Below are 20,174 nucleotides of genomic sequence, written 5' to 3' on the forward strand. Positions count from 1 at the left end.
AAAACTCTTTTGTTTTTCATACTCTCATGTCGTTTTTCTTTACTGGAGTGGAAAAGGAGATATTTAACAGAATGTTCATGCTGTTCTTTTTCTCTTTTACAGTGACCTGTAGGTAGTAAGTGCTAAATTGATATCCTCCACCATGAAAGTATCGTGAAAGCACATGAGGACCGTTTCATTTGATGTCATCATTGACATTATAATTTGTAATCACACCGGGTTTGATATGATTATGCCTAGGGATGCAACGATACCACTCTTTCAGATCCGATCCGATCCAGAAAATTCTGAGTATCGGCCAATTCCGATCCGATCCGATCCCTGCACAGTTTAAAAAAAAAAATCAATGTAGAATTTCTATACTTCTGTGTCACTCTTTTGTGTGTTAAACACAATCTACTAGACAACTTCATTTTAATGAAAAATAAATAAATCCGATCGCTCAAACCACTTCAGGAGGTGGTCTGGGCCGCATTCCAGACAAAACTGGACATGTGTAAATGCATCTGGTTGTTGAAACCACATTTGTAAATTTTACTCCTCCCAAAATGTAAAAAATAATAAACGTGTTATAGGCTATATGACATTATAGTCAGATATGACTGCGCTAATGCATCACGCATCGCCGCGGACAAGTAGATGTTCAGCAAGCCGACGCGCAAACTGCCGCGAATGAAACTGAAAGTAAGACGCAGACGGTCAACACAACCATCTTCATTACAAGTAGTAAGACAAACTTTATCTTTCCAGTGCTGATGCCGCACGCTCTCCTATTGCAGTCTTTGATCTTGAAATGAGCTGATAATTAATAAAATGCAGCGCTTATCTTTTGATTTCGTTGACATGAACTTCGTTAAATTTAAATATAGCGCGGGAATTGAAGATCGGATTTATATCTGTTTTGCCACTATGTGGCCAAGTGTAAATGGAAACATTTGAACAAATCAGATAGATATCCGATCGGCGAAAATGCATGAAATGACCAGGGGCCGGTTGCATAAACCGTTTACACTAGTCTTAAAAAGTTAGTCATCTAATTCTTTTTCTTAAAGACTGGTCATAACTTTAATTCAGTTATGAAAAGGTAGATTGGTCTTATTTGTATTGAAAAAGTAAGACTGATTACCCCTTTGGTAACTGCTTGTTGACCAAACTACTTCTTTAGACACAGTCTTAACATGGTGGCTAAGTTTATGCAACTGGCACCAGGTGTAAATAGGTCCATTCATAATCTATGACAAAAATACTATTGTAAACTAGGTTAGTGGATAATTTAGCACCTAAAGTTATTCTAGAAAAATCATGAGTGCACAATTGTATAAAATCTAAACATTTAGTGAAATAACATTATTTAGTGGGGAACAAATGTTACACATTGCTCTTTGTATTGTTGTAAAATACATTAATGAAAACAAGTAAATGTATTTATTTATAAATATAAACTACAAAATTAAAAGACATTTCTTAGCACAGTAATGAAGGCAGCAACATATGATAGAGGAGTCTATCTATTATATGTTGCTGTCTCCTCCATTACTGTGCTATACATTAGATTATTAATAGCCTTGATAGGACGGAACAAGAAACGCTATAAATAATCTTTCATTGTGCAAAAGCATTATAATACGAAAAGCTCCAATAGAGAGCGGCACAAAGCACTTATTCGCTTCCCGTGCGCAGAATGATGCGTCACAGCGCGCAGCTCCGCATAAAGAAGTTCAAAGCACAAAGGAAAGAGATATTGATGCGTTGCTTATTAAATCGGTGCGATAGTTTATTGAGCTTTTTCTTTTAACAGTTTTAAATTTTAGTTATTGTGCGCTCTTGGAGAGAGTTTCATCGTCTTGACTGTCGTAACCGAATGTGACACGCAGTTTGAACGCTGAATGGAGGATGACCGACAGAGGCAGCGGGAGAAGAGTTTACTTGAACTTGAATTTAACGACTTAAATATTCATCCGTACCTCACTTGGACTTTGACTTTATTGTGATTTATAATGTTTTTGTGCTTTCGTGGGGCTTAACAATAACATAGAATAGTATATGCACAATATCGGATTTGGATCGGTACCGATCCGCGGAAAATGCCAGTATCGGAGCCGATACCGATACTGAGTATCGGATCGATGCATCCCTAATTATGCCACCCGTTCACTTACGAAAATTCTAGTTGATACCTATAAAGCCAATATTGAGTCAATATTTTGTTATGGTACAAATTAAACATGATACAAACTATCTAAATAAAAAAGCTAAGAGATAAAAATCAATCATTTTAAGCAAAGGCAATCTAAATGTAAAAATAGGGGAAATACTGGCTGATATACATTTAATATTGAACAATGCAGATAAATGTGAAATCTCTAATATAGGCTGATAATCGATGTGGTACTTGTATATAGTGCATCTGCTTCAGAAGATGAAAAGAAGACTTCTTCTTATGGTACTTTTTTACTTTTTAGAGCTTGACAGCCCCTGGTTTCCATCTGCTTTTACCCTAAAACAACAGCTTGGACATTCTTCGAACTTCTCTTTTTGAGTTCCATGGAAGAAAGAAAATCATATGGGTTTGGAAAGACATGAGGGTGAATAAATGATGGACTATTTCTTCAAGCCACTGAGGCATTTAAATGCAGGCTCTGAATTGAATTGTGGTCCGTTTTTGGTTAGGGAATATTATGAACGTTATCGCTCTCATACACCGTGTGCTGAATTTTATTTTATTCTGTTTTAACGCAACAGTGCATGTCGTCTGGAATGACTGGCCCTCACTCGTGGAGCGGAACACCGTCTCTTCCCACTTAACTTGCATAAAGTTGTTTACCTGTCTTTCCGCAGTAATGCAAGTGAAAGATATAAGAGCTGCCTAATCAGCAGATGAGGTGCTGAAGGTCACATGCTAATACGCAGGGAGCTTAACCCCAACCAAAAACATGAAGAGTAGATTCAATCAGTTGACATAAAATACTGGTTGAGCTGTTTATAGGTGAAACACAGTCCAGGAATATGGAAAGATTAAAGTAATGTTTTAACTGGTAAACTGAGATATGTTTTTGATCCACCTGCTATGTCGCCATCTTTTGTGTTTTTGCAGCTCAATGCGTGTACATGCTGACTGACCAACAATGAAAAACATTCTCTCAAAGGGACTCTTGTCTTGTTGTTTTCACCCCCACACACGTTTTTTGTGATTTAAAAAAAAAAAAAAAAATAGCATTGGAATTACTTGAAATGTCATCCCCATTACATTGTCCACGAGGCATCTTTTGACTTTTGTGGAGGTCTTAGAGCCTGCTCAAGTCACGTATTTACAACTGAACAGTTCCTTTATAACTAACAAAGCTTTATTTACTTTTTTTTTTTTTTGGTTCAAATTTACTCACCTGCAGTGTAAACAACTTTGTGGATTCATAGTTGCACATTGAAGTGTAAACGGCTTTAATTTGAAGTTGTGCATTTGAAGTTCAGACTTCTTTTAAATTCAAAGTTGCACACTTGAAGTTTAAATGTTTTTATTTTAAGTTATGGAGTTGCAGTGTTGATAGGTACATTGATTCCAAGTCATGAGCTTGCGGTGTAGACATTTTATTTTCATTTATTTTAAAATTGCAGTGTAGACAGCTTTGTTTATTCGCAATTGCACACTTGCACTTTAGATAGTTGTTTTATTATTATTATTATTATTATTATTATTAATTAAGTCACTTGTTCTTTATACAGTCACACACGCATGTGCATTGTAGAGAGTTTATAGAGCTCTATGATTTCCACAATTTGAAAAACATGGAGAGAATCGCATTAAAATGGAATTTGCTGTATAACAATGAATATCACAGAATTTGTCAAATTTTGGATGAATAAATTAAAAGTAGGTCAGAACACTAGTCTGTGAATATGGTGCTTGATTTTTAGCATCTTTCGTCTCGCTATATGATGACATCAACACATGAAATTCATCTCCAGCAGAGTTTCTTCATATTGCTGCTTAATTTGAGAAACAGTTTATCTTAAAGAAATTGTGACAGAAATATGCTTCTGTACAGTAAAATGCATGTAATAATGTACATAATGAATATAATAATATTAATAAAGATACTTTGAATCCTTTTTAAAGAATAATCAAATTTCTCCCATGATTTAATTTTAACAGTAAACCTCTGTTGTGCAGCACTTTGTTTGCAAAAAATAATTTAAATTTAATTTGATTATAAATAAAATGATTGTTTTATGCCTTCATTTGATTACCAGAATTTTTTTTTAAAAGTCACAGGACCCTAAAAATGTATTTTTGTTACACTTTTCATAAATTGTGTCGTGATTTAAATGAATTAGATTACTGAAATGTTATTATAAATTTATATTATATTTATAAACTAAAATGGAATCCTGAAAAATCAAAATGGGGAAAAAAAACCTTGATTTGGGAATACAACAGATTTTCATAGGGCTCTACGTTTAGTTGATTCAAAGTCAAATGGTTGCGGTGTACGCAGCTGCAGTGTAGACAGTTTCTTTAATTCAAAGTTGTGCCTTTACAATGTAGACTGTGTCATTGAGTCACATGTTTGCAGTGTAGACGGCTTCACTGACAAATGCAGTATAGACAGCTTATATTATAATGGAGTTGTTCTAGTTTTGTCATGTCATCTTCTTGCAGACACACGTTCTTACTGAATGAGAACAACGAATCAGAACAATGCAGTTTGGCTTCTCCTGAATCAGCCGGACTACACTGTAATATCTAGTTCAGGTCACTGTCTACGCCCCCAGCCCTCAACAATTAACCGCTTGTTGTCTCGTGAAGAACAAACACCCCCTTCTTTCTTCTCTCTGCCCCGTTATGCTAATTTCCAGTTATGATTTTGAACATCTAATTAATTCAGTTTACAGCAGAGATTCCAGGATAAACAAACCTTGTATTAAAATGCAAATATGCAGAAGAGTTTGTGGTAGTTAGATGCCAGACTCTGTCATGAAATTCTTGAAAAATAATGCAGCACTTGTGCTCGTTTTGCAAACCTCGCTTGCTCAGGACAACCCATGCGTGTTTACGCTGAGGGTGTAGAATATTTTTATTGATTATAGAAGTGAATTGAGTGTAATCTATGAGAAACAGAGTGTGCCACAGGAACGGAATGTACCTAGCAGGGCTGGGCGATAAAACGATAATTATTGCTATATAATTTTCTTCGATAAAACACTACGAAGAGTAATAAATTATATTATATCATAGGGGTGGGCGATATGACCAAAGTCTTATATCGTGATATAAGTAACTTTATTTCACAGTAGCGATATATATATATATATATTACAATATAGTTATTTTGCTTTAAATAAAGTCTGTAAGATATCACAAGTTTCAATACCATAGAAATGTCATAATTCTTGTTGTCAATATTACAAAAAATAATACTAGCTTAAAAAAACTCACGCTCACTGAAGACGAGTAAACAGTCTGCGATTTAAAAAAAGAATAAGAAACGAGTTACAAGCAATAGTACTAAAAACTACAGTAGAGCAAATAAGAAATGCTACAGTACATACGTTGTATAAAGTAATCAAATGTATAAAAACACAGCATGTTCTTTACTGTGTAACATAAATATATATTTCTTCTTAATAAAGTTACAAAGTGATTTAGTCAAATGGAGTGAAAAGATTTTCTCTCTTGTTGTTTGATTAACATGAATGACTGCTGTCACTTTAAGAGCTGCCTGGATCCAATATACTGGTTCCAATGTACATTCACTATGTTTTTGTGACCACGTAGTGACCACTATTTATCCGCTTCCACTAAATAGTGAAAGTGTTTTACTGTAGTAACTGTGTCATGGTATTGTGGCAGAAATGTGGGATATTCATATCATATTTTTTTTTTAATTTAAGCTATAGCATTTGTGCATTTATACTAAATGTATTTAGACTACTATTTTCATAGAAATACTTAGAAACCTTACAGTTACATTTGTATCATGGTATGTGTGCATGGTTTAACTGTGGTTATCAACTAAATGCATGCTACTATGAACGACCAATTGCTAATTTTAATAATGCTTCTCAAACAGTCAGAATAATTAAATTTCATCATATAAAATGAGGTTGTTACAGTTTTTATAGATGTTACTGTTTTTGTTAATGAACATGAATTTACATCTGCTACTGTCAAATGTGCATTTCTATAAGACAAAAAATGTAACATTGCAGCCTGCACTGCAAGCTGTGCTGAAGATACGCAACACAAACCTGTTTCATTATTTGAAACCATATCACTCATTAGAACATGCAAAAAAATAATAATAATAATGAGATTAGATATTATAAGAATAATAAGATTTTTTTTAAAGGAAAAATGAACTTTCATGCACCAAAGGTAATCAATCAGTACATTCCATACATATACTTATTTATTTTAAGCCGTGACCATGAGACTAGGGCTTCACCATATATGACCATTTCCATCCAGGACTGAAATAGGTGGCCATAAGTAGGTACATTCCATTCCTGTGGCACAGTCTGTTTCTCTTAGCGTTCTCCAATGAGCCAGACATAATTGTAGAATTTCTTTGATTACACCTCAATTCAGTTATATTCTAATCAACAAAAATGTTCTACAAAGGCAGATATGTTTCCCATGGTGCTTTGCTCGGTGCTCATCATTTCATATTCTGTGGAATTTTATCAAGCTGAAACATTTCACAGAGACTTTTCTCTGTCACACACTGCAAATAAGCCAACAGTAGTTGGCTCTGGTTAACATTTTGACACTTATTATTATTATTTAAAGAAGTAACTTTTTGCTAAAGCACAGTACGCTAATAAAAGTACCTACGTAAAATGTATTTATTTATTTTTTAGCTTTTTTTTCTGTCAGTCAGGATAATTGATTAGTTATGTATGCTGTGTGTGTGTGTGTGTGTGTGTGTGTGTGTGTGCAATTTTAACTAAGCAAAAGGAAAATTCTAGTTAAACTTGTTGTTCATTAAGTTCATTAAGTTTCATAGCCATTTCATGCAATTCTGAGTCTGACGTGTACTTTTGTGGAGCCACTAATTGTTTTTTCTTGACTCAAGGCTGTAACATTAACTCGGCTGCTATCCAGAAAGACAAGATGATCTCTGAACGTCTTTTGTCATCCAGTCTCGGGCCGGTCAAACTGTTTGAAAAACAGTTCACGTCCCTCCCAACCAGAGATCCACTCCCCAGACATTGCCTCCACTCCCAACCGGAGATATAATTGCTTTAATTAGTTTCTCTAAAACCCATACAGCATTTGAGGAATGCTGTTATCAGCGGTGGAGGAGGCAGAGATGTATGTATTGGCTCGGAGAAGCCTAAAAGTTTCTGAGGTAAAGGCATGCTGCACTTATCTCGATAAAACATCGATGATTTTCGTTTTAAAAGTGTGTACTGTGTGACTGTGACAAGCAGTACCAACTTGTGCTCTCAGACCCCCTCAGATCGCACTTCTTCCAGTGCTGACTGAAAACCTCTGAAGTAAATTGCTGATCTTGTTGCATAATAAATCAAAGGCGGAACGATGGTGGTTTAAAGAAAGAACGAATGAAAGAAAGAGAGAATAAGCTCTGGGCTTGTTCTTGTTCCTCAGCTTTAATGAACTGCGCTGTAAGCCCTTGAGAGCTCTGTTGATAGCAAACATGGCGTATGAGATGGTGAACCGGTCCTGGATTCATTACAGCCGTAGGAGCGTCTGATGTCGCCAGCCCTGTGGACCGAACGGTCGGCTCTGACACGAGATAACGCTGATCTGTGAGAACGGAGTTTCTTAAAAAGATACTTTCCTAATGAGAATATAGTGTGTCAGTTGTAATCCCAGTTGTGTGACTCTGAGAAGCCTTCAAACAATTTCAGTTTAAACATGTAGAGACGTTCCCATGTTAACAAGTGCACGATCGCTCGAATGTTGACATGAATCAGGCCTGACAGATATAGTCGGTGAGAATCAGGCTGTCTAGGATGTCCAGCTCCTGATGTCCAGCCTACGAAACAAGTTGGAATTAGTAATGCGTGTACAGTCTGTTAAACCGCCTCAAAAAACTCCTGCCCTCCCCAGCTGGTATGAAAGGGAGTGTTCTTCTGTCAACAACTGGGACATTGTTGCACTGAGACGACCCAAATGTACTGCATCATAATCAGCAAGCCCCCATAATGCTTTGAGTGTCTCCTAATTGGATGGAAATGAAGTCTGGTCTGTAGTTTGTCCATATCTAATGAGACTCAACCCCACGGTCCCTTGTTATTCACAGATTGTGAGTATGCGAGTGCGTCGTGCGTGCGCGCTCTTGCGCGTGTTCCCAGGGGTTGCAACAGTGGGCTCTCAGATTATAAAGCTCTGTGAACGCGGTGGTCTTGATTGGGTACCGCATGCCACAGTGTGAAGTTTCTGCGCTATCGCAACCTCCCGCAACGATATTACTCGCGCGCCTTTGTCTGATTGTTGCCGTGTGATAGTGGATCTTGACAGCACGCCAAATCCTTGATTTGCAATTAAGCCATCTAAGCTAAAGGAGACAGGAAGATTTAGTGTATCATAGACTACTGACACAGATGCATTGTTCTTGCAGTGCGATTAGGTCATTGTTGAACTTTTTCAGACAGTGTGTGTAATTCAAGACGCAGAACAAGGAAGGAACTGAATGGATCAGACTGTGTCGTAATGCTTGTGGTTTGGTAAATGTTCGTTTATCCAGGGTGCGAATTGTGTCAGAACAGTTAAATCAACTTTATTTGGGATTTTCTTTCTTGTTACATAAAAACCAGTTAGAATTTTGTAAATGCAGTTATTCGTCATAAAGGTAAAGGCAGAGGCAATTATATGTTTTATAATTCTGTCTTTTCAAAAGTTGTGACATCACATTTCTTAGCCTAAGAAATATATATTTTTTTAAAAGGCCTACTGTTATTTCTAAAAATCTAGGTTATGTTTAAGTCAAGTTTGCATAATATTTAGCTTCATATTTCATGTATCCTTTCTGCAGAGATATTTAACAAAATTTGTTTAACATTTACACCATGTGGCTCTTTCTGTGTGGAGTCTTTTCTGTGTCAAGGTAATGACTCCTTTAATATGAATCACTGAATCATTGTTTTGATGCTTTGGTTTGTTTATTTGATCAGTGAATCATGGCAGGTGTGTGAATGAAGGTTTCGCACTTCTAAGACTTTAAAGTTAGTAGTATTGACACTTTTTCTTATCTTAGCTATTCTACTAACACCAAACTCTTGAGAGGTTTCTTTCTTGTTTCCTGTTGAAACAGTAGGTTTGGGTGGGGTGGATCATATTTAGTTTTAAATATCCAATAGAATTCAGATACATCACAGCTATGAGCCATATTTTGTTACTTGGCTAGTTAGTTGCAGGTGGTTTGAGAGGGAGGGACATTTTCATTCTGGAGAGCTTTTGATTGGACGAAAATCTGGGTAGCACAGGTTGAGTGATTTTAATATTTTTCATCCATTTTCTTGGAGGAAAAAGTTAGTATATTTTACATAGATTTTATTTGTTAAATGTTTTTTTTCATTAACAAAACTTTAATGTTGATTTCATAGGGTCAAGTTTCCCTCTGCTCGCTGTTCTTTGGTTCTCACTCCCTGAGGAGCAATTAACTCGTCGCTCACAGGACGAACACTTCCGGTGTGAGGGCACATTGACCCATTTATGTGAAAACAATGTTAATATGCTTCTTCACTTTGTGGGTAAAGTCACATATCTGTGGCACTGCGTCCTTTCTTTTTCTCTGGCTAACTCCAAAGCATCAGTTAAGGGGTCAAATGCATTATTCAGGCTTTAAAGGTCGCAAACTTGAACACAATGTCGAGGGATCTCTTTTCGGGACGTGACAAGGTTAGGTTCACACTTCTGCTGCCAAATCTTTGGCGTAGGTGTTTAACAGACCCAACTACAGCATACACAGAGTCAGAGCTCAAAGCGGCGGGTCAGCGCTGAGATTAGTTGCTCACACAAAGCAGGTTTGTTATAAATGGTAGCAGCAATAGCAAAGACTTTGATAAAGGGCTTAACGGCTATGCCGGCGTAAAAATAGATTAGCTCTATCTGTGCTAATGGCAGCCGTTGGTGCCTTTCAAAACGCACACATACACGCACTTGCCTTTATTTTTTTTTTTCACTTAAGTATAAAGTCATACCCTTCAGAAATCAGGTCACCTTTTTTTAGACCAAATGATTAAAGGACAAGCTATAAAAAAAAACTCAAACTGTAAAATCCGTTCAGCTTACTCAAGTACACTGGACAAACTTTTTTTTGTTGTTGTTTTATTTTGGGGTTTTTAAATTTTTTTTTTAAAGGACAGTGAAGAGGTCATCTTGGTGCGACTTTTGTTTTGACTTTAGAGTTTTAAACTGTTGACGTTATCTGTTCGTGCGCATGCTCTGACATGCATTTGCAACATACTTCTGTTGTGCGATGATATTGGGAATAACTAACACTGTTTACATTGCATATATTGTGCAATGTAATAATGAAAGAGAAGTTGAAAATTTTACTTTTCACTCTGAAGGCATTTTTGAGTGCGAACCATCCTTTTAGGGCTGAACATTTAGGGAGAAACTTGATAGATTTGGGTGTTCACAGTTGAGTTTAGTCTTTACAAGAACCAACTCAAACTTCTATCAGAAATCATAAAGTCTTTTCACTTTTCAAAGACAATATCTCCACAGTTTTTGCCCCATTTAATATAATTATTTTTAATCAAATTTAATATTTAATTTAATACAAATATTTAAATAAGAACTATTTGTAGTAGTACTATGTATAGTAAAAATTGAATATTTGATAAAAAAATCTGTACAATTACAGTATTAATAATTCCATCCTAATTTCTTCATTTTCAAATGCTAAACCGTCAAACTTTTATATTGATATTTATATGCACTGCGGGTTTTAGAGTTAAGCACAGCACTGTGTTTATTTACACTCTAGCAGCTCATGATAAAGTGTTTTAGTATCTTATTAACGGTAAATAAACAGTGCAGAGCTTCACTCTGAAAGCTGGAGTGATTATAATTATTTAATTAAATCACAGCATGCACAATTTGAAAATCGTGATAATCGATCAAAGCCATATCGTGATATTGATTTTGTCGTCTTATATCCTGCAACACTAAAAAACAGAATGGTAAATAAGAAAAAAAAATAGGACCAGACTTTGCTCTATCCATTGGGAATGCTCTTAATTGTGAGAAGTGACCAGAGTGGAACCAGTTTGGAAAAATAGGGTTAAAAAAAATAAGAGTTCTTGGGGATGTCATCCAAACTCTTTTTTTATTTTGGTTTTTACTTAACCAGCTTTTCCTGCTAACAGAATTATAAACCCATTTGTTCAGAATTATATCCACCATTTTTAGTTACAGTACAGCTCCCATGGCAGAAGTATGTCTGCCGTCCCCTCTCACCTGTGTTGGAGTCTTGCTTTGTTTTTATCTGTTCCTGACTGCCTCTGAGCTGTTGACCCTCTTGAGTGCTCAGGTGCTCTGTGGCACAGCGACACTGGCAGTTATACAGAGAGAGAGAGAGAGAGAGGGGAGGAAATGTAATGGCCTGTGAGAAAGATAGGTTATGAGAGAACGAGGGAAGAAAAAACAGCAGCTATACGGAGAGAGAGAGAGAAAGAGAGAGAGAGGCCTCGCTGACGTTTCCCTGCTGCATATGCAGCTGATAGTATCTGGCAGGGCCTGGCTCTCTGGGGAGCCCTGTAATCTGTTCCATCAGCGTTTACTACCGAACAAATTAACTAAGACAAGCACCGCCGCCTGAGCCAGCAGAATTCTTCCATTAGGAAAATTATAAAGCTATTATGGGGAACAATTTGGTCCTTTATATAAACGACTCTCATTGGAGGGCTACAGGGCTTCCTTGAACTACACCAGGGGGGCTGGATGGAATACCCCAGGGGGCATTAGCACTATTGATACCAATAGAAAGAAAAATCACGCTCTTTAATATCTCAAACCTTTCTCTTTGACAGCAGCGAGATTAAATGGAGAGTTTTTATTAAGTCTCTGAGAAGAAAAGACCTTAGGAAACGGTTTTGACAGTCTCAAACTGTGCTCAAAAGATCTCGGTATAGGCCTAAATTAAAAAATTTATATCATTTTTCCGAAACCAAATAGTCTGCTCTATTATGTGCACATTAATTTTACAGCCTTATACCGTTTCTGTATGTCAACAGTTGTCAGGAATTTGAGGAACATCTGAGACTTGGTACTTCACTGAAGTACCTTCCTCAGCTTTGAAATTATAGATTATGATTCATATTTACTGTAATTGTGGTTGCTCAACCTTAAATATCACATTGTAGCATTTAGACAAACTTTTTTCCCGAAGGACTTTTAGCAGAAACATCTGAGATGAAGTTGATACTTCAATGAAGTACCTTCTTAAGCCACGAAAGCGCAGCCTTTGCTGTATTATGATTCATACTTGCTGAAGTTCTGGCTGCACAACCAAAAAAAAAAATCACATTATAGTGTAAGACAAGAATATACATCATGATTGCATTCACAAATCAGTTCTGAAGTTGACATTTTGAGTCCAACTCAGTCGTTTAGTTTAAATTATGAATCAAATCAAAAGATTCTTTTCAATGAGCCCTTGATCCTATTCACAGTTCAGAACGATTTATTCTCAGATGGGTTCCTAAGTTGAAAGTGCAATTTTTTTGGTGTATTACGGTTCATATTTCTTTGAATTATTACTGGCTTTAGCAATCAGTTCGGAATTTGACATATTGAATCCAACTCAGTCGTTTAGTTGAAATTGTGAATCGAATCAACAGATTCTTTTCTTTGAACACCTTGATCTGGTTCACAGTTTAAAATGATTCATTCACATATGGGTTCCTAAGTTAAAAGTGCAACCTCTGCTCATATTTTCTGTAATTTTGGCTGCATGACCTTAAAAATTGCATTATGGTTTATATCATGATTACATAGAGGTAATGTATATAGGCTACCCTTAATAGTGCTCACATACAGTGCGTACATGTCATGTCAGTGCATTGTTAGAGTAAACGCATTATGTCACAGTTTATTTCCGTCACGGTCTCACCGCTTGTATTAATAACAAGCCATTTAGGAAGACCAGAACCATAGCCCACTTACATAGCATGACGTTTTTATCTAAAACATGTCCCATTGACCCAGAAACCAATGATCCACACCCGTCTCTAGGGATGGTATTTTAAAACCAGATTTGTCCCTGGAGATCAGCCCTTGTGCTTTTACCTTGCCAGACTAGCCAAATGACGCTCCATCGGAGTGTTTTGCGGAGCCATGTGTCTTCCTATGTGGAAGGAGGAGGTGATAATAACAGAGGAGAGTAAAACTGGGGCGAGACTGTGGTGACTCAGCCCCCCAGTTGTTGTGTTGGAGGTTTGGGGAGTCTGGCGCACAGAGTTCCAGCCTAATTAAGTTGATTTGTTCCCAGCATCTGGCTCCCAGATGTCAGACGATATTCTTTAGCTCAGCTCCCTGCTGTTGAGAAGGAGAGGAGTGGGACGGCAGGGACCGCAGACTGCTGACTTTTCACGAGGCCCACCGGGGGTGGGACTGCAGCGCGCTGTGGGTGACTGATGGATGCGGCAGCCAATCGCGGTGTGTTTGTCGCAACTTTCCTGGAAATCTGATTGGCTAGTTGGAGCAAGAGGTTTATAGCCACAGTATGCCTGCAGGTGCATACCGAGCGGTATTCTCACACCTTATAAAACACGTGTTTCCTGCTAAATAGACGTGATGTTTGGCGAGAAGTTTCTGTCGTATTGTTTTTACAGCTTTCGGTTTTGGCAATCGCGATTGGTCTGAGGTCAATGACTCTGCTTGTGGACAACAAAAAGCTGTTGCTTACCTCTTCATACAGCGGTGCCAAGTTCATAATTCGGACTGAATGATTCATTTTTGAATCGGTTCTTAAGTTGACTCACTGAATCGTTGAGTCAAATCAACTGGTTCTTTTCGGTTGTTTGTTTCTCAATTCAAACTGATCTATTCATTCATAAATCGATTGTTAAAGTGACATTTTGAATCCAACTCACTGAAACTTTTAACTCAAATTGTGAATTTAATCAACCACTTCTTTGCAGTGAATCAGTTGATTTGATTCACAATTCATTGCTCAAACTGTTTTTAAGCTGACATTTTGAATCCAACTCACTGAATCAAATCAACTGGTTCTTGTCAGTGCTTCATAACTGAAAGAAGTGGTTCATTTCTGATTCACAATTAAAATTGAATAAATCATTCATCAATTGGTTCTTAAGTTAACATTTTGAATCCAGCTTGATTTATTCAGTCTGATTTGGATCAACTGGTTCTTTTCAATGATCCTTTGGTACTTTTCAGTGGTTGTTGGAACCAAGTTGGCATGCGTAAATTATAGGAAAATTCTAAGTTTTATTTTTTCCTTTAAAATCTGATGGTCACATGGAAGACAAATCGGTTCTGATAATCCAAAGACTGAAATAATTGCCAATTCTGTCAATCCAAGGTTAATATTTAGGCACTTTTTTAACGACTCACTGATGTCTCTGGAACCTCATGTGAATCGTTTCCCTTATCTGTCCACAGAAAGAACTGGATGCCACCGCCGCAGCCCTGGCCAACAGACAGGATGAAAGCGAGCAGTCCAGGAAAAAACTCATCGACCAAAGCCGCGAGTTCAAGAAGAGTACTCCAGAGGTGAGCAAAAGCGAGAAATGGAGTGAGAGACGATTTTCCAAATGATAGGAAGCTCAAAGGTAGTGGAGCGAAGGAGAATTTGAGCACCTAATTGTCATATGTCTGGGCTGGCACATCCTGGTCTCATGGGTACCTGTGAAGCACCATGTTTCAGCAATTCAGATCAGTTGAATTTCTCCTGCTTGCGTTTGGCCTCCATTTTGACTGCTTACAGGATTTCAAACGCGCACCCTGTAGAGTTGTGTTCTTGTTATTACGATTGTTCCACTTGAGTTCTATAGCATGGCCGCGCCGTTAGATTATTTTTCTGATTTTGCACTTGTCTGAAGCTTGGCATGGCCTTGTAAGAGAGGTCAGTAGCAGAGAAACCAGAGGATATTATGGTTTATCCATTTAGGGAATACTTGGTCTGCATGAATAGCAGCGGACGGTCGTGTCCAGACCATAGGGTTGTCTGTGAGGTCATCTTCCAGGGGAAAAACCGACGATGCATGTTAGCGAGACAGTAAGGATCAGTGATTCTTTATTTACTGAAAACTGTCTCTGATCTGATAGAGTTCTGAAACAAACGTGTCCTGACAGTATGAGAACGTCACGACCTTTTGATCAGGATGGTTATCAGATGTTTGTTCTGTTTTGAAACCGAAAGATTATTCTTAATGTGTGGACATGATAATGTTCATAGACTCTGTTTTCATCCTATAGTATTTAAAGACTCTTTAATCCCATGGAGCATTAGTTTCCGCTCGCATATCGATGCATCACATATGCATTTATCGATTTTGACTCTTTCATTTTGTAAATCAATAGTAATCTGTGTTTTTATGTAACAGAATTTACAATGAAATATGTATATATATTTTTTTAATAGTATTTAAGTTATTTAAATTATTTTATACATTTCAACTGATTTAATCAAATAAATAATAATAAAACAAAATACAATATAATTTTAAATGATAAAAATAGTTTTTCATACAAATCTCATACTAGATTCTATATGCTAGCTACTACAATATTATTGTTTTCTTTCCTTAAAAAAATAACTGAATGTGTTAACATGTTAATTAAATAAATGGAAATTAATTTTGAATTACTGAATTATCCATTTATACCTGAGGCTGTTTATTTGTCTCGATTTAGTATCGCGCTGAAGTCTGTTAGTATCGATAATGGGTCAGAACAGTGCAGGATTTAGTAATCAAGGCCAAGAAGTAAGAGAAAGAGACATCAGACAGCTGTCAGAAGACATCTGGAGTTCAAAATAACCTTGGACTTTTCTTTTAGTCTTTGATTGATAATATCCTTATCAGCATAAGAGTGCTTTTGTGAAGATTTCAGACAGGTGCCTCCAATCCTCCAAACGGCAAATCCGTATAATTCCTCGCCGTGTTTGGTTTTGAGAAGTCTCTGCCAACCCATCTGTAGTGTGGAGAACTCAAGGGCACCGCGGTGCTCCGGCCAGCGATATCTTTGATCACGGTTGCCGTCGCCTCCTGCCCTCCTCCCTCTCGCTCCCTCTTTCCTGCCTCTCGTTTCGTGAATTCCTCGTGAGTTACCACTCCCAGAGAGTGCCGATGAATAAATGGAAAATAAAAAACCTGTTTTGTCTCCGGAGCCTCAATAAATCAGTCCCCCTTTTCCATTTAAAATGTCCAGGGCTGCAATTTATGTCTGAGCTTAATAACCCGTTACTAAATTAATCGTGCTGGGGGTTTTGGCTGGGAGGCCACGCGTTCGGAGATTCTGTGAACCCTGTGAAAGAAAAAAAAAAAAGTCCGTCCGAGTGCTTTTCTGCCCGGTACCCAAGGTGCAAGACATCAAGGGCCTCAGTCAGAGAGGTTGGAAATTCTATCTCTGATGAGGGAAGCTGGAAATTTACCTTAATGGCTGGGCTGCTGGATGTGGAATTAATGTGCCATGGCTACCGTACTGTACCATTCCTTTAGACACAGGGCAAGCCGTAATCTAACCTCAGCAGTTTTTATGTTAATTTGGGATGTTTGTGCTTAATTTAAGCAGAAATTTGCATCAAGTTCCACTTTTAGCTAAAGGAGCAAAAAAAAAACAAAAAAAAAACATTAGCTTCAATAATTAGCTTCAAAATGACAAAGAAAGCACCATTAAAGTATCATAAATACAGTCCAAAACCATTCAGTTCAAATGTTGATGTATTCATGTGTAACATTTGTGACACATATTAATAATACAATGTAATATAATGAAAATTTTTAACAAAGACAGTATTTTGTATTTTGCCACACAAGTATATGCATTAAGTGTGTCATTCAAATGAATTGCGCATCTTTGTAATATCATTTCATTTTTGTTCCTTGAAAAGGAGCTGAATTTGATCAGAAAATTAGGATATTTGTAACATAAGTAAATGAAGACTGAGGTTTTAAAGCTACAGAATGACAAAAGTTTAATAAATGTAGTCCGAAACTGCTTGTGCTCAAACTCATATGACTCCTTAATGTGAGAAACAGGCTGAAATGAATTCGATTTTCTTTTCTTTTGATACTTTATGGTGCTTTTGTGTTCTTTTTGAAGCTTCCAGTCCCTACTCATTGTAAATTCTGAGAAAAAGAGTGAGCAGTTAAAATGTCTTCTTTTGTGCTCCACTGAAAACAGGAAATCGTACAGGTTTGGATAGACATGAGGAAATAATGACACAATTTTCATGTTTGGATGCACTGTCCCTTTAAAGTTTTCAGCACTTGTGTGTGTATATATTTAGACCGATGAATTGCCGTTTTTGTTTCTGTCTCTCCATATCCGTTTCCATTTTCAGTCCACTAATGTTGCACAGTTGTTGTTTAATTGTTATTGACTAGTTATTTATGTAGCTCCTTCATGGTTCTGCTTTGCCTCAGAATGCAGGTTGAAAAGTTTATTGTCCGTTATGTGATGTCAATGTGACAGATAGGGATTTGTTAGGATGACCCGTTATTTTCCAACCGATTACGTAACGTCTGTGTTTTCCTCGCCGTGCACCTGTGAAATAAATAATCCTGAGCAGCCGTTAAATTTGCCACAGATCACTTCATTTTGTCTTATTTTTCGTTGAACACATAAATATTTAACCCAAACAACCGACACATTTGGCCCTATTTTCGTTTAGCTTTTGCATGCTCATTTAGATGGAGTTTTAAATAGGATGTGATGGAGACTGAAAGAGACTAGTGTGTCGGCGCTGAAATTATATTCAGAGCTGCCTGCATGATGGAAATATTTTCATAAGGTCATGTGCATTCCCTCCCCTCTAGCTCACATATTTTGAGTTTATGCATTAGACACCATTGATAAAAAATCACATTTTTTGCATTTTTGCTGAGAGTGTTGCACCACATGCAAACAGCATAAGCGCATTTAAAGTTTACGCTGAGCGTTTGATGGTGAATAAACCACACAGTGCTAATATACCTGCTCTGTATGTACACTCTTTAAAGCAAACATGAAGCATTTTTTCAGTTAAACAATATTCATTTACAAACATGTATAGTGGTTGAAAATGACGGATGTTTGGCAACTTCAGAAGAGAAGGAAAGTTGCACTGAAATACGAAAGACATTTTTTACTTTGTTCAGTAATGAAAAGTTCCAAAGATCAGAAATGCTAATAAATTAAATATGGTACATTTTGATTGCATACTGACTTAATTTGATGTTTAAATCATGAACAGCATCGTGTGCCATTTAGAACTAAATTAAGATTTTACTGAGATTTTTAAATTCCAGTTTGAAAATCCGAGTTGATGCTGAATTGTAATTTGAATTTAAGAAAGTTGAATTAAAATGGAATAAAATTAAAAGGAATTCATAGGACTGCTGTAACTTTTTTTATAATACATTTTTTTGAGTGAAATTTATATTGATTTTTAGTACGCATAAGCCATAAACAAGTTAACATACACAAAACACCTAAGATGTTAAAGATTAAATTATATTAATTTAATTTAATTTATTTCATACTGTATTTTATTTATATATGTATATGTATATATGTGTATATAAATCCGTTCATGCCATCCATTCTTTGAATTTCTAAATAAATGTCCTACCTTTCCAGTTCAGCTTCTTGTTCTGGGGCCAATTCAGTTCAGCTCATAGATTGAAAGCTCATTTTTTAATTCTTCGGATGATCTAAGAAAAGTTTATATTTTGATCATATTGCCTACATGTGCACTGATGTTTCTTCTGCTGATTCTCAGCGTCAAAGGCCACTACAAAGAACATTGAGTCAGTCGAAGAAAAGCGTCCTTTCTTTTCAGAGGTTTTTTTTTTTTGTTTTTTTGTTATGATTGTTGTATGTGTGTGTCAGCCATTTTGATTTTTGCTCCTTCACTGGCTTTGATGTTGCCTTAAAGGGGACGGCTGGTTGGCCTCTGGACGTTGTGATGTTAGTGTCCAGAGATTTCATTGGCTGCCAGGGCTGGTCAGAGAGAGCTGTGAACTGAATGGTCCTGACAAAATGAATACAGTAATTAGGGCTGATCCACTGGCACGCCGCCCACACTGGCAGACTGGCGTCTTACACTGTTAATTATAGCCGTCCCATTCGTAACACGACGTTAGGGTATTTACCAAGGACTGAATTTGTTACAGTGTATTTGTGTGTGTGTTTGTGTATCTCTGTGTGTAGAGGTAGTGAGAGAGAGAGAGAGAGAGAGCATTGTGTGACTAGCACACTGAAAAATGCCTTTGATGTTGACACTGTAATGGAGGCACGGGGGGCTGGGGAGGCACAATCCAGTGAGGGCTGGGGTCGACATATCCGGTTTGTAGTTCACTAGATTCATACGTGACCGATGAAATGATTTCACAGCCTGTAGGCTGATAAAATCACAAATCATATTTCTTTATATATGTCAATTGTTTCTTCTAAGCTGTGGTGAGATTCTATGAGGAGACTTTTCCCTGTATTTCTCTTGGAAAAAATATCCTAGTAATCTCGCGTGTGTCTCTGCTATACTTTCAGAAGATATCTGTGAGATGGGCAAGATATGAACCTCTGCACTCAAAAGTTAGAGATATGCTTAAATATGAGCGCAAACAGTTCTCAATACTGTTGCCTCATTTGTTTTTTTATTTCTCATTGAAATATTGTTGATACTTAAATAAGTATACTTGATATTGACCAAACTGAGAACTTCATTAAGTCTCTTGAACTATGAATGAGCAACCGCTGAGCAACAGAGTTTTCCTGTGTGAGGTTTGCACACATGTTTGGTTTACCTAGATCAACAGATCTTAAACAGTCATGTTTAATCATGCTCTTTCTCAACATTTTGTGTATATTTGAAACTTGGTTGCTATTTTCATAAACTGGAAATCTGGAATTGCAACATGGCTTGAACAGCTATTTAAGAATGATAATCTATTTTTTATTTATTTATTTATTTTTTTAGATGTGAATGTAATATATGCATTATATTTAATTAAAATATGCATGTTATGTT

General features: G+C 36.8%; 1 protein-coding gene across 6 annotated transcripts in view; it reads left to right on the forward strand.

The window, feature by feature from the left end:
• cux1a (cut-like homeobox 1a) overlaps positions 1-20,174 on the forward strand; it is a 122,444-nt gene that overhangs the window by 18,314 nt on the left and 83,956 nt on the right. For 5 of the 6 annotated variants that reach the window (XM_058789675.1, XM_058789669.1, XM_058789672.1 and 2 more), the window contains exon 2: positions 14,603-14,713. The exons of the other annotated variant lie outside the window; for it this stretch is intronic. In XM_058789675.1, the coding sequence (XP_058645658.1) occupies positions 14,603-14,713 (111 nt within the window). The remainder of the gene's footprint in view (positions 1-14,602; positions 14,714-20,174) is intronic. 6 annotated transcript variants of the gene reach the window in all.

Source organism: Onychostoma macrolepis, chromosome 10, assembly GCF_012432095.1.
Source record: "Onychostoma macrolepis isolate SWU-2019 chromosome 10, ASM1243209v1, whole genome shotgun sequence".
In the NCBI taxonomy this organism is placed as follows: Eukaryota; Metazoa; Chordata; class Actinopteri; order Cypriniformes; family Cyprinidae; genus Onychostoma; species Onychostoma macrolepis.